The 23,041-nt window shown below is 36.6% G+C and overlaps 1 protein-coding gene across 1 annotated transcript in view; it reads left to right on the top strand.

Annotated features, from left to right (window-relative positions):
• Positions 1-18,062, top strand: part of ENPP1 (ectonucleotide pyrophosphatase/phosphodiesterase 1) — a 63,142-nt gene extending 45,080 nt beyond the window's left edge. The window contains exons 16-25 of the mRNA XM_087817627.1: positions 636-705; positions 1,601-1,688; positions 2,825-2,994; positions 3,793-3,844; positions 5,398-5,552; positions 7,089-7,218; positions 8,553-8,633; positions 9,480-9,612; positions 11,081-11,243; positions 14,076-18,062. Of these exons, the coding sequence (XP_087673753.1) occupies positions 636-705; positions 1,601-1,688; positions 2,825-2,994; positions 3,793-3,844; positions 5,398-5,552; positions 7,089-7,218; positions 8,553-8,633; positions 9,480-9,612; positions 11,081-11,243; positions 14,076-14,246 (1,213 nt within the window). The 3' untranslated portion in view covers positions 14,247-18,062. The remainder of the gene's footprint in view (positions 1-635; positions 706-1,600; positions 1,689-2,824; positions 2,995-3,792; positions 3,845-5,397; positions 5,553-7,088; positions 7,219-8,552; positions 8,634-9,479; positions 9,613-11,080; positions 11,244-14,075) is intronic.
• Positions 18,063-23,041: the final 4,979 nt, after the last annotated feature.

The following is a 23,041-nucleotide window of genomic DNA, read 5'->3' on the forward strand; positions in this document are numbered from 1 at the left end:
TTTTCATTCTTGTTATACTAATCTGTCAATATATTTCAGTTTATTGGTGCGTTCAGCAAATTATTTAGATAATTAATATGGTTAACATCTCAAAACTGGATCATTAACTCTTTTGATTGTTTCTACGAAGCCAGGGGTGCAGACTTGACTCAACAGAATTGCACTGTCTCTGCTTCATTAGAGACCTGTGCTTTGGAAATATGAAAAAGGCTGGTTCTTACCCTCACGGGAGAATTAATATTTAGTGAACATCTACTATGTTTCAAGCATTTCTTTAGGTTAAACCATTTAGTTTTTATAAACGACTCAATTGGACAAAATTGAAACCAAGAGAAGATAATTAAATTTCTAAAGTCACAGCTAATTATTATCACAATCAGGGTTCAAGGCTAGTTCTGTCTCAGTGATAGTGGTTTTTTCTCTCTATACAATATTGCTTATAGCTGATTTGTCTACAAAATAAAAGATAAAGGTGGCTTCTTAATGCTTTGCAAAGGCCAGTGATTTATTTACCTTCTCTTGATTTCTTTAAAAAAATAGTTACTTGCTCTTTATTAATGAAAATGATGCCCTGGTTATCAATTTTGCTTTATGAATGGACTTTACATTATTAATTCATATTATGTAAAAATTAGGAATCCTTCAGAAAGGAAATATTGTGGAGGTGGATTTCATGGCTCTGACAACATATTTTCAAATATGCAAGTGAGTATATCTATTATATTTTTTAAAAGCAATAGTTACAGCTGAAGAAAAACTGATAAAGTTTTAGACTTAAAAGCACAGACATTATGCATCTTGAATAAGAAGTAATGAAGAATATACTTTCATATAACTATTTTCCTTTGGGCATTAATTAAATTAATAGAATTTTGTTAAAATTTACATTAATATTTCATGAAAATGTGACATATGCCTCCTACTAAATTTCCAGTAATTATTTTGTATATATTATGCTCCATTAAGAATATTACTCCACATTAAATGAAAGACAATTTGTTAACACTTCAGAAGATATCATACTTATGCTCTAAATGAAGATAATACCTTATATTTACCTCGCACTTTAAATTTTTAAAAATATACTTACAGTAATTATTTAATTTGATCCCTGCAACACTGTGTGAGGAGGGGTATATTCCATTCCATAGATGAAATAAGATTTCATCACAATTCTGTTCTGAATGTCAAGTCAGGAATTATAATAAAGCTAAGAGAAATATCCTAGATGTCTTTAGATTATTTGTGCAACAGGGGTTAAAAAATTCCACCAAGCCCATTGGGCATAGTATTTTTTCTCTTAAGGTAACCAGTTTGTATATGTACAATGTAGATAATATAAAATTACTTTTAAAAAAGTTTTTAGTTTTAGTTTCCCAATTACAGTTGACATTCAACATTTTGTTAGTTTCAGATGTACAGCATAGCAGTTAGACACTTATATAACTTACTAAGTGATTCTCCAATAAGTTAGTACCAGCTTGGCACTATGCATAGTTATTATACTGTTATAGACAATATTCTCTATGCGGTACTTTACATTTGATCAACTACAAACATAACTAGAATTCATAAACTGCTACTTTCCTGGTCAATCTAGGCCCTCTTTATTGGCTATGGACCTGGATTCAAGCACGGCACTGAAGTTGATTCTTTTGAAAATATTGAAGTCTATAACTTAATGTGTGGTAAGTGTGAAGAGGCAGCTTTCATCTCTTCTGAAAATAGAGCTGGAATAGGATGACCAAAAATAGGCCACTTGATGGGTACCTTAGTGGAGATGGTGATGAGACAAGATAGACCCTCACATTCCCACCATTTTTCTTCCTGACCCAGTCACTGAAAAAATGTGCTGAACATACAATCTGATTACTTATCTGATTCTTCCACCAGGCTGCACATTGGTTGAGTACAACACCCAGAGTGGAAAGGCCTGTACATCCCCAGTGCCTATTACTTTTCCAGGCCCTGGGCTTAATTATGTGACCACTGAATTTGACCAGTGGTGGAAGCCAGAGAAAAGAGTTCAGGGGCTATAAAAGGTAGACAAAACAGGTGGAATATCTGGTAGCAAAAATAGTTGAATGGATGGCAATGTCAAGGTTATAAAAATGAAGGCAGACCCATTAATATATTCTTGGTTTACTCTGTACCTTCTTTATGATTCTTTCTGGGTGGAGTATTACATCTCAAGTATGACTTCCTTTTTCTGATGATCCTGGATTTTTGCAAAACCTTAAGGATATCCTAAGTATAATTCTTTCAATGGGAGTTGATATACATAAATGAGCTAATAGATCCTAAAGCACTTAAAACAGTACCTGACAGAATAAGTGCTTTACTATATAAGTGTTTGCTATTATTATTATTAAGAGCATGAATCTTAGACTTGGACAAAGCTGGTTTTGAATCCCGGGCCTATTATGTTAGTAGTTTTGAGACCTTGAGCAAAGTGCTCTTATTACTCATATGCCAAATCTTGACAGATAACCTATTAAATTGTTTGGAGGATTAAATAAGAAAAATATATTAGCACAGTGATTGGCATATAATAAGCATTCAACATATGCTAACTATAGTTATTATACACATTAAAATTCAGAAATTTTTATAGGGAAGTACAGCATATATCTCAGTATTTTCATAAAGAATAGCATAGTTATAAATACTCTAAACCCCAGGAGATTTTATAGTTTTATTTTAGATAAAGAGTTAAGCACTCATATAGATTTGGTTTTAAATCATAAGAATCATAGTACAAGTCTACTATTTATTTGATTTTGAAACTTTTAAGTAAATCTTTACCATTCCTGGAATTATGCAGATTTACTGAATTTGACACCTGCTCCTAATAACGGAACTCAAGGAAGTCTTAACCACCTTCTAAAGAATCCCGTTTATACCCCAAAGCATCCCAAAGAAGCCCGCCCCCTGGTACAGTGCCCCTTCACAGAGACCCCCAGAGAGAACCTTGGCTGCTCGTGTGACCCCTCGGTAAGTGTTGAGAAGTTGAGCCCGATGTGTATGTTTTCATAGCACCTTCTGCATAGCATGTGCTGTGGAAATACTTAATGATCAAGTTAAAATTTATGAGTGAGAGTGAAAATATTTATTTTTAATTCTAGTGACACATGCAGACCTTTTATTATTTATTTTTTCCCTACCTTGTTTTTTTGTATTTTTGCCTCTATTTTTAATCCCTGGGTGTTGTGACTTGACTTGCAGTTTGGGAGAGGTTTAGCTGAGTCCTGTTATCCCAGCACTTGGTCGTGATTATAAACTGATCACCATATTGCTTCTCTAAAGTAAATCCCCACCTATTTTAAATTTAGGGGGAAAACATCATGTTTTGGTACGAAATGAATATATGGCACTGTTCCATTTTTCTCCAACCTTCATATATAGCTGTCATAAAAGGAGGAAAATATGTGACAAGTTATAAAAAAAGAGATGGGATCCCTAAAGATAGAAATTTGGGGAGTGGTTGAGTTTATGCTTTCTGTTTTATTTTAGGCTTTTAGAAAGACTGTAAGGGTGGAAATAAGATGTTTAAAGCAGCAATTATATTCTTATTTTTCAATTAATAGTGTGCTTACACTAACAAGTTTGTCATTTTGCAACTGTCATCCCTATCTTTTCATCTTCTACATTAAAACAATAATTTTTACATGTACAAGGTGGTTTTAAATTGTATCTTTGTTCTATAGTGGGATAATTAACCTATAGACATTGCTCCTTATAAAATTAGAACATGTCTGTCATTCTTTAAAAATAGTATTATTAACTTTTTAGATTTTTCCAGTCGTGGATTTTCAGACACAGTTGAATCTGACCGTGGCAGAAGGTAAGGCATGTTTAATCTTGAACATGGAACATAAAAGTAGGCTTTTTCTGTATAGTGTGAACCAAAGAGAATGGGTTTGAGGGCAATTTTTAGACTGACTAATAAAATAAAGGGAGTAGTAAAAGACCACCTGATAAAACAGAGATTTCTTTGCTTCACAGTCTAGACTATTAGTCATAAGAAAAAAAGGAATATTTTCAGTGGAAGCAACATGCAGTATATCTAGTGGAAAGTGGATCACTCTTTATAAGACATTAGAGATGTTTCGAGATTTGGAAGATTTTTATAGGTTTATAATAAATCTTTTAATTTCTACTTAAAATACTTGTTAAATGTGTCTCTCACTGAGTTCTCAGTTACGAGAGAGTATATAAATTGATGTATTTATCTAAAGTTATTTCTTCATAACTTTTGAATGAAAATTAAGACTATGCAGACACCTATGGAATCTGTCAGTTGTGACTTGGATGTTCAATGACATTTCAATACAGTCTCTGATACACTTGACAGAGTCTCTGATAGATTAAATTACTTGTCATACAGTTTTTTCATGCTGGCATAAAACAGTGAATTCTGCACTGCTCTTTACTTGAATTCGTCTGAATAAAATTCAATAAATGTTCAGGTTGGAGAAACCTTCGATGATCCCAAGGTGTTAAAGTGCTGTGGTAAAGAATGATACTTCTGGAATTGGGTAGATCTGGGTTTGAATATGAGCTTAGGAACTATATGTCCAAAAGTATTTACTTCCTATAAGCTGCTGTTTCTCATCTGTAAATTGGGCATATAACCTTAACTCATGGTGCTACTTAAGAATTAAAGTAGATGCTGTCACAAAGAACCCTACAAAGCACCTGACACTTGGGAAAAGGGAATAAATAGTATGGACTGTTATTGCTTCATTCAGTTTAGTCTCATAATTTCAGGTCTGAATTTTTGCTTCCCAAGTACACATATTATCCAGAAAATTTTCTTTCTGGAACATCCTGAACAATAAGTAATTGAAATAATGTTAAATAATTTTTTAGTAATATAATTTAAGTCCTAATTGCTGAAATTTCTAGCAGTTTCATGTATATTGTAATATCTTCATATTATATTGCTCTTTCAAAATCTGCATGGACAAAAAAATGCAGTGAATTCCTTTTGTTTCTTTTTTTAAATATGTTTTTATTGATTTCAGGGAGAGGAAGGGAGAGGGAGAGAGATACAGAAACATCAGTGATGAGAGAGAATCATTGATCGGCTGCCTCCTGCACGCCCCTAACTGGGGATCGAGCCCCTGACCTGGGCATGTGCCCTGACCAGGAACCGAACCATGACCTCCTGGTTCATAGGGCGACACCCAACCACTGAGCCACACCAGCCGGGCTTTTGTTTTCTTAATTATTTATGGTGCTACTCTTTGTAATTAGCTTTTTGTTAGAGTTAAAAATAACTTTTCAGTAGGGTTAAGTAGGGGAAAGAATTAGATGAGTGTATCATATATATTATCATGTAATGCACTCTAAGTACATTTAAATGGTGGTTTTGTTTTCCTCCTATGACCCAAGAGAAGGTTATTAAGCGTGGTGCTTTGCCCTATGGGAGACCCAGAGTTCTCCAGAAGAACAGCTCTGTCTGTCTGCTCTACCAGCACCGGTTTGTGAGTGGTTACAGCCATGACATCCAAATGCCCCTTTGGTCCTCCTACACCGTGGACAGAAATGCAAGTATTTGTCACCCCTTTAGCTCTGTGTGGTTATTTCCAGTTATCATTAAGCAAAACATTGAAAACATTATTCCTCACTGTTAATCTTGGCTTTATAATCACTTTTCAAATTAGTTCGCTGAACCCCGGGAGTCAGAAAAATTAGGTTCCAGCTCTGCCACTCACTAGCCTGTGACTTTGAGACTCAGCATATTTCTTTTCCTGTGAAATGAGGGATATGCAGTAAAGGCTTCTCTCTTGCCTTTGGTTTAAATATTTTATGATTTTACTTTATAATTTTATGAAATCATTTTTACAATCTGTCATAATTATTCATCTCTAAATACATAGTATATGAGCACGAGAGTTTTCCTCAACTGCTTAACTCTTAGCAAATCCTCACTGATGGAGAAGGCTCAGTCACCCCCCAGAATATACCATCCATCCACAGGAGGACCCCCAGTCCAAACCAGGGGGCGGCTGGGGGTCTTGTTCATCCCCTAGACCAGAAGTTTCAGACCTTGAGAGGAGTGAGGGAAAATATCCCAGAATAAGACCACCATTTCTCCTTACTCCTGGGTGTTGTGGTGGAAAGAGAAAGAGAGAAGGCCTGGGAGGAGAGAACAAAGGGCGGAGATGAGATCTAGATCTTACTTGGAATGGAAGTTTTAAACAAGACTGACCAGCTTTTCAGAAACTGAAAGTGTCTGGCAAGCTGTGCGATGACCTTAAAAGATAGAAAGGGAAATTTGAGAGAGCTTAGATGAGTTAGATTTAAAAAATAAAACTATTGTTGATATCACCAAGATTGCTAAATAAAAATATAAGGATATGTGTATATATACATATGTGTATGTAATTTCTGTGTTTAAAATAAACATATAATACACATTCAGATATTTACATAAAATTTCTACTTTAAACTTGAATTAAAAAAAATATTGTGAAGACTATATTCAAGCACAGTAAATGCTTTACACTTTTTTTGTTTGACTTTATACTATGTAGCATTCTATACAGTTTTTTAGGTTCCATCCAATTTATTGTGGCTTAATGCCTCAACTATGGTGTTTTGATTGTTTCAGTTTTCCTATATTAATCAAAGCTGCAAAACTTCCTAGTCATCACTACTCCCCAGGTTTTCACATGTCATTGCTGTGCAGTGGCTTTTTTACACCTGCTCACCCCCAAACTCTTGGTTGTGTAATTGAGTCTGGAATATGGTCTCAGATTTCTAAAAATCATCAATTCTCTATATAAAAGTTTGAAATTGAGTAAAATTAAAACATTATAGACAAAATTAGCTCAACATAGTAGGAAAATATTTGCACATATATGACAAATGATTAGTATCCTTAGTATTAGAAAGAGGTTTGTACTTAAGATTGAAAAAAGATAAATACAATAGTAGAAAATGGAAAACTGATGAAGGACATGGACAGACAGCTAGAGCTCCATAACTTTATGATATAGTTCACCTGGAACTATTTACAAACAATCTCCTTTGCTTCTATATACCTGATACCTGATGGTGCTTTTCATTTTGTTCTTCAGGACAGTTTCTCTACAGAAGACTTTTCCAACTGCCTTTACCAGGATCTTCGAATTTCTCTTAGTCCTGTCCATAAATGTTCATTTTATAAAAATAACGCTAAAATGAGTTATGGGTTCCTGTCCCCACCACGTAAGTTTCTCTCTCACTGGCCCTCTTTCCCCTACCCTCCTTCTCGCTTTCCTTTCTTACGGAGCCGTGTATATCCTCTTATTTACCTATTGATGAAAATTGTGAGTGAGAAATATAACTATTAGGGAAAATTTAAAACTAGCTCTAAAACTTGAACCGTAGAAAACTTTTCCTGTTGTTTGAAGGGTAGTGGACTTAGTGCAGATACTGTAGGCAGGACATTCTTTACTTTTCTGCATTTCTTTTTTTTTTTTTTTATTGTTTCAAATATTACAGATGTCCTCTCTCCTCCCCATTGACCCCTCCCACCCCATACCCACCCCCTCCTCAGGTCCTCACCACGCCATTGTCTGTGCCCTTGGGTTATGCATATAAATTCTTTGGTTGATCTCTCCCCACCCAGCCACTCCCGCCTTCCCTCTGAGATTCGTCAGTCTGATCCGTGCTTCCCTGTCACTGAATCTATTTTGTTCATCACTTTATTAAGTTCTTTAGATTCTTTTAACCAGAATTTGAGAAAACTCAGTGAGGTCAGAAAAATACATCTGGGTTCCTTGTAAGGAGATATCATTTTGTTGTTTGAAAACAAAAGTGTAGTTTTTCAAATAATTCGGTAAAGGTAGAGCCTAAATGCTCTTGCTCTCTCACCAATACGTAGCCCCAACGGAGAGGCTTTAAAGAAAATTTTTTTAAGTTAAGTATTCTATTTTTAAACTGTCCAGTTTGTATGCTAATGAGAACACATTTTGAGGTCACCCTAAGGAGGCAAAAATCAGAAGGCTCCTGGTGCTCAAATACCCTCAACACCCAGTCCAGGCTCTATAGTAAGTGTCTGAAGTCAGACCCTGGCTATTGCATTATAAAAATAGACCAGGTCCAAGCTGAAAATGCATACAAAGAAGCCTTGTACAGCATTTCCAGGCAGACATCCTGTGATGTTTTTTCTGGGTAGTAGGTGTTGTTCTGAAGCCAGATATTGTTTTTTTTCTTTTCACCGTGAAAGAGTTTAAGGACGGAAGGCTGTCAACATAATATGCTTTAGTTGAAATAAGACAAATAAGGTAAAATTTGAAAATGTTTAATTTGGGGCCCATCTTATTAAAGTTTTTGGTTTTGGGTAAATTCATCTTGAAGAAGAAAACATCTAAATATTTTTATTTTGTTGAGGGACTTGACCAAATACATTGCATCTCTCCCTTGAACCAGTACCTGGGAAAGTTTTATGGGTTTGGGATAATACTCAGCTTATTTTTTAAAATGAACCCCATGAGAAAGTATAATTTCTAATGTTATCTGTGAAGAATGAAATAGTTGTCCTTTTATTTTCTTTGTAGAACTAAATAAAGTTTCAAGTAAAATGAATTCTGAAGCATTGCTTACTACTAATATAGTGCCAATGTACCAGAGTTTTCAAGGTAAAAAATAACTCTATATCTCATAATTTCAGTGAATTTCTGTATGTATACATTGTGTGTATGTGTGTGTGTGTGTGTAATAGCTATAATTTATATGTAATAAGAACTGCTCTAAAATAAATGACTAAATATCAAATACATCCTTATTGGGTTTTTTGACTTTGAGAATTCCAGTATATAAAAAGTCTACCAGTATTAGAATTATGGTGTATTCCAATATCTATTATTCAATATCTATTTCTCCTTAAATGTTTGTAAACATTTTTGGTGAAAAAAGTATATAATGTTTTTTGTATTTTACTAAGTTAATATAGTCTACTAACATTAACTTTCAGTATGTGTCCCAATTTAACTATTTGGAACTTCCTGATAATTGTTTTTAATCTCAAAATGAATAGATTTTATATCATGATTAATTATTGCAGCAGTTGGCTTTTACAAGAATAAATGTGTACATTTACACTTCATGTGACATTGGGAATTTTAAAATATAAGACCATACAAGGAGATTTTTATTCTAATTTACAGCTAGAATACTTGTGAAATTCAGATATTGAAAATAAATCTAAATAGGCTGACTTGTTTCTGTTCATGATTTTTTTTCAATGCTTAATGATGGCATGTGACCATAAGTTCATGACTGACTAAAATACAGTTGAATTCAACATTTGTATATAAGCCTTTCCAAAGGCCAAAGCTGAATAGTGAATTTTTCGCCTCACAAAGCCTGAAGCCAAACTTGATGTTTATCTCTAATTACTACAAATGCTCATTTTGAATCGTGGTGCTGATTTATTTCACATGGCAGCACTGTTCCTTTGAAACGGCACTGTCCTTTTGTTTCAGTTATCTGGCGCTACTTTCATGGCACCCTCCTGCCAAGGTATGCTGAAGAAAGAAACGGCGTCAATGTGGTCAGCGGCCCTGCGTTTGACTCTGACTATGATGGCCATTATGACGCCTCGGGGACTCTGAAGCAGTAAGCACGTATTTCACTCACTCTTAACAACAGCCATCATGTGGGATTACCTCCTGGATGAGTCAGCAGAACCTTTCCCATTCAGATTTATGTATTCGGCATTTCTGATTACACTGGAAGCCCCTTGAAATATCTGATTCATTTTACTGTTTTACTCAGTGTTCAGTAAAATATTTTTTTAGGTGGAAGGAGTAGTGCTCCTCCACCACTTAGCTCAGATGAGTAATTCTTGAGCTCCGATGGAATACTGAACTCTGCTGTTGCTAGAAAGGGTTTAAAATCTCTGTGTGTGTCTAGGATACTATCTTAATTAACATACTTCCAGTTAGAAGATGAAGAACCATGGTGTAGCTAGAGGCATCTTGAGTAAAGGAATCAACAGGGTTATAAAGCTGTAGGCCTTGGGTGAATGTCACAGCTTTTACCCAGCTCTGGCTGGAGGGGAATGGTAGAGTGACCATCTTGAGAAAACCATCAAGTGGGGCTGCTTTTATAAAGGAGATGTGGAGAACATTTTAGAGATGGGTTGATCTTTATAGACACAGTAAGAAGATTTTTGAAGCAATTTTGCTATCAAGGCTATGAGAAAAGGGACTGAAAGCTCCACCGAGATTGAGGCCCTTTCAGAGAACGTCTCTCGTAGGCTGACTTAGGGATTACTGTTTACACACGTGTGTCTGTCACCACATTAGTCTATAAAATCGCAGTGTTTTACTAATATCCCTTGAGGCATAAGATTCCCCGGTAACTGCTTCATAGACCACAGCAGTAAAATGTGTAAAGAAAACAACTTCATACCTTTCCCAGTCACAGCTTCAACCAGAACTCTCTGGTTTAATGTGTGTTACATATTATGGTTCTCCGTAAGATTGTACTTGAAAACAAGGACCCCACTACCTTAAAAACCAAGCTTTGAGGCCAAAGGAAATAGAATTAAGATGAGACAGAGGTGTTACTTGGGATATCTTCGAGAATATGCTGCAATTAGAAAATATAAAGTTCTTGGTATAGGAAAGAAAATTCAGTTAAAACAGAGAATTCACAGCAACGTGGCTTCTCTGAAGGAGGTGGAATAAAAGAATCTGAAACCAGTTCTCTGTCCACTGTCCACAACTACACAGAGTTTGACAGACTATCAACAATGCTTTGGTATCTTAGTTGTAGGTATTCAAAAATATTTGTGTCTCAATTCCAGTGTGTTAAGGTAGAATTTTAAAAATTCCAAATGCAAAAAATTTCTATAGAAAATAAAAATGTTTTGCATTGAGTTTATCTGACTGTCTTCTAATTCTTACTCTTGATCTGGCAGAACAGGTTGAGGTATTAGGATTATCAACTTCTTATAATACACTTAATTATTTGACTGAATTTTATTTTTAGATGTATAGAAAAAAATGCATCACTGAAATATTCATTAAAAGGAAGATAGTTATTTCTTTCTTAAAGTGAATATTGTCATATTTTACAGAAACAGCAGACTCATCCATAATCAAGAAATTTTGATTCCCACCCACTTCTTCATTGTGCTAACAAGTTGTAAAAATACATCCCAGACTCCCTCACAGTGTGAAAACTTAGACTCCTTAGCTTTCATTTTGCCTCACAGGACTGATAACAGTGAGAGCTGTGTGGTAAGTAGCCTTTATTAATTTACCTTAAACATTGAAAATACAAATATATTTGTGTCTGTTTTACATCTAACATTACTGTGGGAGGACACATAACACGAATATACATATACTTTGAAATTACAGGATGATTTAAAATTTGATCCTGAAGAGACCTCCCTTGTCTATTGAAAACACTCAAAATCACATCAAAATGTAAAAACTTCGTGTCTTTGTATGGCTTGTCCACTAAATTCTAAGTTTATTTGAAGTGTGAACTTATTTTTGTTTCAAAACTGGATTTATAGTTCCAAAAGTGCCTCACTGTTATAAATTAGTGTTAAAGTTGTGATTAGACAACATTTCAAATTAATTTTCTATATATCACTTTATGATAAAAATAATGTTTGCTCTAATGATCTTTTCTTATATTGTCATTCACATATTTGGAAATAATTGTTTTATGTTATCTTATTTGCTCAGAATTTTAAAAAATCTAACTGCAGTCTTTGAACATCAAAACTGCATTAAAATTTTAGCAGTTTTTTAGGTTTCCCTTATGGTGAGTCAAAATGTTTTGTTCAGAGTACTTCCCAGATATCCTAGTTGGTTTTGTCTTTTCTTTTCCTTTTTTGAAGTTATACAAAGTTAAGTCTAGACCTAAATTGGCAAATTTATTTGGCTTTTCTACCAGTCTCAATGGATTGGTGGTAGACACCTGGAGTCCTGTGGTCCAAAGGATCTTGAGGCCCACTCTGAGCTTGGCTGGAGAGAGTGCTGTGATCACTCATTCGTTTTGTCCCTTCACTCATTCTTTTATGCCTTCTTTGATACAATTATTCTTTCCTTTAATAAATATTTGCTGCCAGGTGCTCTAGGAACTAAGGACATAGAAGTGAATGAAACAGACAGTAGTCTCTACAGTGGGCCCCAGAGTGGAATACAGTCACCCATTTGCCATCCCTTAGTTTTTCTGCGCATCGTTCATTAAAATTGATGAGGATATGTCTCTCTTTAATTGCTTCTCTGATAAACTTTCAGAATCAATTCGCCATAGAATACATTTCTCATTAAGTTATTTTTTTCCTTATGCTTTAGAATTTAGTACAGAATGGCAGAATTTTAACTATTTGGAAGTCTGTTGGGCATCTAACTCTGCTAACTGGTCAGTGTTGCGGCTGCTGTTGGACTCATACCAAATATTTCCTTTTTCATTGCTTTCTCTTCCATGAGAGATTAAATTGTCATTAAAGGTATCAGTTAGTGTTGTGTTCTACAGCAAATAACAGAGAACCTGTTTCAGTGACTTGAGCAAATAGGAGGTTCCTCATGTAATAGAAAGTCCAGAGGTAGACAGTCTTGTTAGCAGCACCATTAGGGACCCAGACCTTTCCTGTCTTTTTGTGCCACTGTTTTAGCATGTGGCCCATGTGGGCTATAACGATGGCTTCTACTTCTGTAGGTGTTGTGTCTGAATGTTGGGCTCTACCCCAAAAAAGAAGTCAGCAGCAGACTTATGCTTACATCTCATTGACCAAAATGATGTTAAATGCCATGAGTGAGGAGCTGAGTTCCTTTTCCATCTCTACCATTCCAAAAGCTATTGTACAGATATCTTAAATACGAACATTTTTATCAAATTTTATAATGACAATGCACCTAGAAGATGCTAAGTATTGGACTTGAACTAGGGAGAGAATTATTTGAAGGTATATTACACATACTTACTCTCTTTCATCTCTGAAGTAGTGACAAAGGGTTAGCTGGCTATTGTCCTGAGAGAACAGATGCCTTATGTGTACTTATTATATATGCCTATAAATGTTGAAACAGATGGCAAATATCTACTGGCCAGTAGTCTACTGAGGCAGGGCTGTTACCTTGAGAGCCAGAAGGAAGACATTTGCAAAGAAGCAGACTGAGTGGGGCAGCAGAATTTAGTAGTGGATGATTGGAGGCTAATGGGAAAATGGAAATTATTGGCCCGTTCCCCTTTTATGTGAAAAGTCTATGTTTGTCATTTTCAATAATAATGTCCTAAGGGTACATGATCAGCCTTATTGAAGGATGTCTTTAAAGTACAATCATAGCCCACCAACCGGTGTATACTTTCTTCATCTGACCTTCTCCAGTAGCTGTTTTCAGAAAAATTTACTCTAGTACATGGGTGTGCGATTTCCACCTGTTACCTGCTTCTATCACTGCTTCCATGTGCCAGAGCAGAGCATATACCTTTAATTCTTAACTAGTTTCATATTAGCTAAGACTTCACTACTTCACCAGAAATGATTGTGTTTTACCACTTTCCTTAACCCTTTCTTCACTGCAGCTATGTACATAACTGATTCTGATCAAGAGCGATGTATTGTGCATTTGCACACATCATTACATCAGACCCTCAAAACAACCCTGTAAGGAGGGTGCAGGTAATAGAATCAGGATTCAGATGTTAAATAACTTGCCTCAGTTTACCTGGTAAGGTGATTGTAGAACCAGGATTTCGATCCTAGTTTCTTTATGTTAATTCCCATATTATTTCTACCATACCATGCTGCTTCTGTTTTCCAACATTTTTTAACTCTACACCATGGATATTTCTTGCACCAATGCGATAAATGAGCACCTGGTCCAGGTATACTTTCCCCAAATTTGATACGTTTAATTAAACAAACATACATAGTATATATTAAATGGTAAATTACTCAAGAGCAGGGATTATGCCTAAGAAATCATGTGGCTTCTGCTATTTGGGAGTCGAAGTGTCAAAGCCAATTAAAATGGGGGACATGGAGAGCTTGTAAGGAAAGTGAAATGATTTTTCCAGTGACTTTCCTTCTTTATTTCCCACCCTCATAGCGTGGGAAGCATGAATCCTCATGGGTTGAAGAGTTGTTGAAATTACACAGAGCTCGGATCACAGATGTTGAACATGTCACTGGACTCAGCTTCTATCAAGAAAGAAAGGAGCCAATTTCAGACATTTTAAGGTTGAAAACACATTTGCCAACCTTTAACCAAGAAGACTGATATTTTTTTTATTCCAAAAACACGCCATAAATATATTTGAAAGAACCTTCTATTTTATACAGTCCTCTGTTCACATTATTGCATTGTTTGGAAACTGTCGACCAGAGTTAGAACTGGGACTCCTCTGTGATATAACCATCTCAGGGAAACGTGTGGCCTCAGCGTAGCAGTAGGAAAGTGTTCCTATTAAGTCTCACACATGTTTGAATGTGTAAGAATTGTTCAAATTTGGGAATAAAAATAGACCAAACCTAAAACTGCTCTTCTACTTCTCTTAAAGGCAGAAGTAGCCTGTGAACATTGTCTGGATACCAGATATTCAAATCTTATTATCATTAATAAACTTTTATGGAGCTGGCAACACCAGCTGTATGGATAGGATTGGCATAATCCATGTTATGTTAGTGTCATCACAAGAATTTCTTGCTTCTTTTAAAGGTGGATTTTGAAACTTCACTTATTTTAGTTTTAATCAGAAAAAAATTAATGGAAACAAAATATTTCTGAGGTTCTCAAAAGCCAAAATATGTAATCCTGTGTTGTTGATTTTTATTATGATTGAGCTTCTTCAGATTTAGTGGCTTTAATAAGTTAAACTTTGAGGGAAGATCTGTGAATTGAGTACATGGATATTTATAAAATTTTGCTCTACATTTGTACCGAAAAAGAAAAATATTCCCATCCTACTCGCTGGTAATTAACACAGGTTGAGAACAGCTCTCAGAGTGTTTTTTTTAGACTGTTAAAAATGTCTTATCTTGGTGAAACTTCAGAGAACCAGTCAACTCATGCAAGGTGGCATTTTTCATCGAGATGGTAGGAATGTTTTCCTCTGTATACAAAAATGACCCCACCAGCAACTCTTCTGTGCTGAGCTGTTCATTTAGAAGTTCCATAGATTTGAAGAGAACATGTTACCAGCCCTTCATATCTATGTGGTGGTCACGATAAGTGAACTTGATTTATTCATTGCATAGACTATATCCTTTAGTGCCAACCTGTGAATCTTCAAAGGCTACATTCATTTTTAGGCTACCTGGGTCTAATTTAGGTGTTCTATTAGTGCACCAAAGATTTGTATTTGTCCTTCAGATGACAATTATTTTCCACAGCCTCGGGGCCACAGAGGCCTTTAGATAATACAATTTGCATCTGAAAATTGTTTAATAATTAAGAAGTGTCATTGGTTTTTGTTTTAATCCCACAGATCTCCGAAGCTCAGTACATTATTTTTTATTTAAAAAAAAAATTTATATTTTCTCTTGTTTCAAATTGGGTAATTTCTATCGTTCTTTCTTCAAGTTCACTGATTCTTTTCTCTGTCTAATCCATTATGCTGTTGAGCTCATCCATTGTTTTTATTATTATTTCAGTTATTGTAGTATTATTTCTAAAATTTTCACTTGGTTCTTCTTTATATCTTTTATTTCTTTCCTGATAATTTTTCTCTTTGCTGAGACTATTTTTTTTCAAGAATGTTTGTAATCGCTCATTGAAGCATTTCAATGATGGCTGCTATGAAATCTTTGTCAGATAACTCTGACATATGTGTCATCTTTATCTTGGCATCTATTGTCTTTTTTTCATTCAAAAAGATTGTCCTGTTTTTCAGTGTGATGAATGATTTTCATTTGAAATCTGGATATTGTAGGTACTACATTATATGACTATGGACCTTCTTTAAACCTGCTGTTTCAGCTGATTTTCTCTAATACCCTAGCAGGGGAATTGGGGCACTGACTCATTATTGATAGGTGTGTTCCCTACTCAGCCTCCATTGACACTTGGGGTGAGAGGGAGCCCTTGTTGCTACTGGACATGGTGTGAATTCAGCTCCCTACTGGACCCCCCTTGATGCCTCCCTGTACTGCCCCCACATGGTGTCCACAGGGATGGCAGGGGAAGCTTTATTATCACCAAGTGGGAATGAAATTACCAGTCCTCTGCTCAGCCTTCTCTAACACCACCCTGGCAGGAGACTTGGGGCACCTGTTCGCAGCCTGACAGGGATGGAAGTCTAGGCTCCCCACTGTGTCTTTGCTGGCATGGGGGGGTCATGGTCTTTTCTGTGGTGTTTGGCTGAAGTGGAGCAGCTACTGTTTTTTTCTCTTGCTAGGCTATTCTTCTGTTCCTTTGGCTAGAGAGAGAGAGTTCAGGCCATTTTTAGGGCTTCTTTTTTGTCTGTACTCAGCTTTTCCAGGTTGCGACTTTGTCACTTCCAAGTCTGGGATATGTGAGCTAAAAATAAAACTCAGGAACTCATCACCATGCCGTTCCTTGGGTCCCAAGTACTCTAGTCTGCCTGTCTTCTTTCCACCTTTCAGAATCTTCCTGTTTGTTTTATATATAATTACCAAGCTTTTAATCTTTACTTAGCGGAAGGATATCTACTTCTTCATATAAGTGTCTCATTGATTTTTATCTGTTCTTCAAAACAGACGCAGACACGCGATTACCTCTACGTGAGGCATCTTAGCAGATCTTAATTAAATAGACAGATGTCTCTCACCTTTGCCAGACACAAGTAATACAAAGAAAAACAAGTTACAATACCTAGCGTCTTGGAGAGAGAAAAGAGGCAGCACGGGTGTAAATGATCCCTAAAAAGTGGTAAATGTTGTAATGGAGCCATAGGTGCCAAGGCACACAAAGGAGGCACTAGGTGCTGCTTGGCAGTATTAGCGGTGCCTTCCCACAGATGGTGACATTCGGGCTGGGACTTGAAGGATCAACTGGAGCTCTGCAGGTGAACAGATGAGGAAAGACAATGTAGCCTCCCTTGGCTTGGATGGATATATTTTTGACATTATGCCATTTACTGCTACTTCTGATATTTTCTACAAGTATCACTGTGGCCAACTTCTACAATTATTTTATTTTTCTTGCTTTGTTATAATAATTGCCCATTCTTAAAGGAAATGTCAGACTATAAATTCTGCACTAGCTTTAAAGGAATGGCATCCATATCTGTTTCAACTTAGCTTTTTTTTCCAGTTGTTCTTATACAGTATTCCTTTTTTTCTTGCCTTGTCTTGAAAGAGATCCCTCCTTTCACTATTTCATCAATTTAAAACGTGTAGTTAGCACTTCCCCTATTTGAATGGTGAATTCACATGACCATATATGGAAACTCTCTTACTTTCTTCAGTAAAGGCTATTCTTCGCTTCTGAAATGCTAAGCTAAACTTTTATTTATCCCCAATTTTACTGCCATGCCTATGGTCAGTATTTCTTAAATGAGGTAAGTAACTTCCATATAAAATTACATAGCTAGTCAATTTATGCATCACAGGCAAACCACCAAGTGGAACTTAAAAGTACTTTCAAAATATCAGAGGAAAGAGGGTAAACCTTAGGGGGAAGAAGACGCATGTTCAGGTTCCAGTGGGGTAAGTAGATATGTAGAGGACTGTTAAGCCAGTTGACCTGTTCCTGTTTAAGGAGATAAGACAGGGAAGGAGCTGAGCCACCTACTTCCACAGAAGACACTCTTACCCCTTTGACATTTTTCTCTCATTTACTCAATAACTGTGATGCCCTGCTCTGTGGGTACATGCTTATCTATAATAGAAAATTGCATTTGAACTTTGAAACTAAATATGATTGCACTTCATGCTGAAGCCTATCACAGGAATTTGGTGTGTGGGTGCTTTCACGAGCATTGAGTAAAATTTATCATGGCTAAAGTCCAAGGACATTCTCCCTGGATTTTTGGCCAGTTTCAGTATTTTAAGGTAGGAAAAAGAAATCTACAGAATATAAGAGTCTCTAAGCTAAAAAAATGTGGATGTACAAATAAAAGTTGTATTTACAGAAGCTTGGCTGCTTTCCTGTGGTGTGTGTGTGTGCAGAAGGTGGGGGCAGGGATGGGTGGTGGTGTCCCTCCAGGGACTGATACTGAGTGCAAGGGTTGTGGACAATAAACCACAGCTATATTGCTGGAAGGAGAAAAAAGATCCAAAGTTCATTTCAGGTTTACAGAGCAAACATCCATTTCTGAACTGTGACCTATATTCTCATTTTGGGGATTTTAATTACATTTAATCATACTTCCAGGTAAAAAACAAGCAACAGGCACATATAAATATCCTTCCAGTATTTGAAACCAGGGGGAAAGTTTCCAACTTGTAACTTCCATAGATTTTTTTTTACATAACAGTTTTGCATCTATTCTCTTCATTGTGTATAAATAGTGATTGAAGAAAAAATAAAGATGTTTACTAGAAATCATAGCCATCCCAGAAACCATAGGTGAATAAAATGTGTTTTAGCTTACTAGACACGAAAGAATCTCTAGAATAGGCTGTATATTTACGGGATGCCAAAAGGAAGCAACAACATAAGAAAAGTCCCTCCCATCCCAACAGAGGCTGTTATTTTAAATATAACTTCGTACTTACCCATTGTGGATGAAAAGGGGGTATGTACAAGTTCGGTGACCAAAAGTAATCTCATGGGATGATCTGATCATAAATTCCTAACTGGGCAGATCACACCCCAGGCTATAACTTGTTTAGTAAAATGTTTTAAAGCAAGCCCCGTCCACTCTTCTTGTGCATATGGGTTAACACCCTTAAAAATGACAGGAGCAATCCTTTCCAGACTGCTTGAAGGTGTAACCACCCTCAAGAGAGCTCGTAATCTTGTTAACTTCTTTAGTGAAAGGTTTTAAACCAGCCCTGTCCATTGTTCTTATGCATCTAAATTAAGACATCTTTGAAATACCCCTCAAAGGGAGTATTAACCCTCAAGAGAGCACATAATCTTGTTAACTGTCCTGTAATCCGACCCCACATTGCTTCCTCCCACCTTCCTGCAGTCTTCTGCTCCCTCCTTAACTTCAAATGCATCAAAGAAGCTGCAAACCTGTTATTCTTCAGAGCGTGTGAGATCTTGCTTCCCAGAATATGTCGCCAGTTTGGCTCAAATAAACTTACAAAATTCTCTACAGGTTTGGATATTATGTCAACAATACCCTAGACCCCTGATGCTAGATCCAAATACAGCGCTCACTAAAGACAGTCTGAAACCATAAAAGGAAAGAAAATAATTTCAGGATGGTGGTGTTACAGGTATAAAAGGCTTGCTAGCTTCCACTTGGGGCTTCCAGGGACCTGGCAAGATTGTATCCTAAAGAGAACACATTACCACAGACCTCATAAGGATATTGAGAAGTTCCAAGAACTCTACTATCTACACATTTTCAGCCTGTGTTCTTCTGTTAAATTTGCTAAGACTGTATGCTTTGGTCTTATTCCCCCAAACTGTAATTTTGATGAGATATCAAGACTCTCCTGCTTCACAAGAGCTACAATTCAATACTGGGGGATCCCCCCCCCCCCCCAGTGGTTTAACTCTCATTTGGCATTTAGAAAATATTTCTTAAATCAATAGATTTCCTTTCATGTATTTATTGCCTTGTCTCCAAAGTCACCTGTCATTGATAACAGAAATAATCTTTATATCCCTGTTTCTAACACAGTGCCAGGCAGAGAGTAGTAGCTCAGTTTTTTTAAAAAGCAAACTGTTCAGATGAATAAAAACCAATGAAATGATCCTATCAAAACATCCATTTAAAAAAGCTAAGGAATCACTGGTTACAGAAACAACTAGAGCAACCACACAGAAACTAACTCTTTGCATTCCTGGTTTGTAGGTGACAGATGGTATTTTCAGTGGGATATTTTAAAAAGGAGTTCCTTTCTAGATATCTTCCTAGTGCACAAGGCAGAATTTAAAAAAAAGAGTAAATAGAGATCAAGCAATGCCGTTAAGGACCATTCACAGTTGTTACATTGACTGCATCCTGTGGAAAGTATGCTGCCTAATGAACTGAACAGGAAAGAATGGACTATTCACAGTTTTGACATCTCAGATGAAAACCTCTCTACAAAGCACGTAGTGTTTCTCCAGCGACAAGCTGCTGCTGTGAACATTACTGACAGTGGTGGAGACGCACAGTAGTATCTCTTAGCCTCAGGTTCGTCAACTCCAGATCACACCTGCTGCTGTGAGGAAAAGCACATCAGCCTGAAGGAGAGAGGCAGGTGGCAGAGCCACCACACTGGGGCATCCGAAACGTGCACGTTTCAGGCAACGGTGCCTTCCCGAAGAGGAGAGAGTTCCCCACCCCTTTGTCCTCTCTGAAATTCAGGGCAATGGGATTTAGCATTGGTGGAGATGTATTGAACAAAGAAGTATTAGAGGAGAGTTAAACCATTCCATCCATCAGGTGTCTGATGGGAGGTTGACAGTGAATAAATTCAGAGTTTCATATATCTAATGAATCAGCAATATTATTGCAATAACAAAATCTCTGCAACAAGGTCAAACGTGATAATTGTAATAATAGCTACTTTTACTGGTTGCCTATTTTGTTTCAGACGTTGTGTTAAATGATTTACATATATTCTCTCAACAATTCTGTAATGTGAAAATATTAATCCTAACTCTGGTTAATGCGTTATCCCTTATAGGAATTTGAACCCAGGTCTTGGCAAAACTCAAAACAGTATATCATATTGCCTCCTTAAATAGCGCATTAAAAATGTTCAAGTTCTCTTTTGTGCTTGTTAGTTCATTTTGTTCATTAGATTCCACATATGAGTGAGATGATATGGAAAATAAAAATAAAAAAAGAGAGAGAAAAAACTCATGGATACGGACATGAGTTTGTGACGTGATGATTGCCAGCAGAGGGGAGTGTGGGGGCGTGGGGTGGAGGAGGGTATAGTGGTGATAAATGGTGCTGGATGGAGACTTGACTTGGGGTGGGGAACATGCAATACAGTGTTGTGGAATTGTGTACCTGAAACCTGTATAATTTTGTTAACCAGTGTCACCTCAATAAGGTCAATAAAAAAAAAAATAATTTAAAAAATGTTCAAGTTCATCAAGTTCTACTCCATCAGGAGTTGAAGTCTAAACAAGTTCTTAAAATAAATGTATTAATAATATATTAATAGAATGAAATATCATCAGTAAAAAAAAAGCACAGAAACCAAAACCAAAAAATGCTAACTCTCAATTGAAAAATGGCCAAAAGTCTGGATTAAGACATTCACAAGAAAGACATGCAGAGAGCAAATGAGTACATAAAATGTTTTAACTTACTAATTAAATCATAGATATGCCAATGACACATTTTTGTACTTATCAGATGGGAAATGATTAAAAGATGCACATCTCCAGTGTTTTGAAGTTAATAGGCAGTCATGCCTTGAGGCTGGCGGCTCAAGATGCTCCGATACACCTGAAGGCAACTTGAAAACTGTGTTCCGAAGGTCTAAAAATTGTTCCTAAACCATGACCCAGACTTCAGTTCTTCAAATGTGTTCTGAAGAAGCCACTTTTCAGTGTAGGAATATACATAGTGATGCTCAATCCAAATGGTTCACTCTTATTAGAGAAATGTTAATAGTAGTATTGCATGTAATAGAATAGTCTCTTAAAATCTGTTGTTTAAATTTACCAAAGTGGAAGACTTCACAATATAGGAATTGAAAACGATGGCTTCTAAAATAGCATATGATCATTTATCCGCTTGGCAAAAGGAAAACAGAATCCCTTTGTCCTGCTCTGCCCGGCATTCCTCTTTAGTTTCTCCACACTCCTTCCTGGCAGTTAATTCTCTAAAATATTAACAATGATTATATCTGTGTGGTAGAGTTTGGGGTGATCCTCACTTTTTTGTTTCTCTATAATGCATTAATTTTATAATCGGGGGATAAGTGAATTCAGGAAATTCATTTAGGCAAATTTAAAAAAAATTTCATAAAGTATGAGCTTGGCAGTGATAACCGCATACACCATATCTCTGTATGTGGCCATCAGGGTCCCAACAGCAGAAAGCAGCGAATGAGAGACAGCCCCTCACTGCCCTCCCTTCACTCTGGCGAGGCCGACACAACCCCTAAAGGCCCCTGCTGACCCGATTCTGCCATAGTGCACAAGACCTCCGTGGTTCATCACCTTCCCTTCCACTTCAGGTGTTTGTTTCCACACCTGCCACCTTCCCTCTGCTCCCTCACAGAGGAGTGGGCTTCTCTCCTCCCCCTCACTGGACTCCTCACTCCTTCCAGGGCTTGGCTTCCTTAATTAGTAACCCTCTCTCTGTCTGCCTCTCTCACACACACACATCTGATTTCTACCTCTGCACTGCTTGCATCGCTCTGCTTTGACTATGCACTTGTCCTTCCATTTTTCTGCAGTATTACCCAGTCGTTCCCGTCCCCCTGCTCTCTCCCTGTCTCCTCCGTTCACTGCGGGGCAGGACAGATGAGGGACTGGTTTTCATTTCCTGACTTGACTTCCTCACCAACCTCTCCCCTTTTTTGAAACTTTAATGAGTTGCTTGCTGACCAACTCCCCAAGCCTCCCTACCTCCCACAACCTCTCTTTTAAAAACTGACACTGATTTCCCAATTGACAGATTTTATTTTTATTTTGGAAATTTAAAAATATACACTATAAAGTAAAAAGAGGAAAATAGTAATCATCCTACGCATCCTTCTATTGTTAATGCCCCATTTATTCGCTGCTTGACTATTGTATTCATCTTTTTCTTTGATATTTTCAATCACTGTGATGACCTCAGGCATGCCTGTGCACCCAGATGCCATTTTTAGGCAATGTTTACTTTCATCTTTGTTGTGTGTAATTTATTTCTATATTATTATTTCTTTGGGCCTACTATCCCCGTTTTCAAACTCCTTCTATTGTTTTATCATATCTCCTTTGAGTTATATTTACTTATTGGGTCCATGTTCTTATTTACCTGTCTGTAATGTGAAGCA

This window comes from Miniopterus natalensis, chromosome 5 (genome assembly GCF_054644295.1).
Source record: "Miniopterus natalensis isolate mMinNat1 chromosome 5, mMinNat1.hap1, whole genome shotgun sequence".
NCBI classification, from domain to species: Eukaryota; Metazoa; Chordata; class Mammalia; order Chiroptera; family Miniopteridae; genus Miniopterus; species Miniopterus natalensis.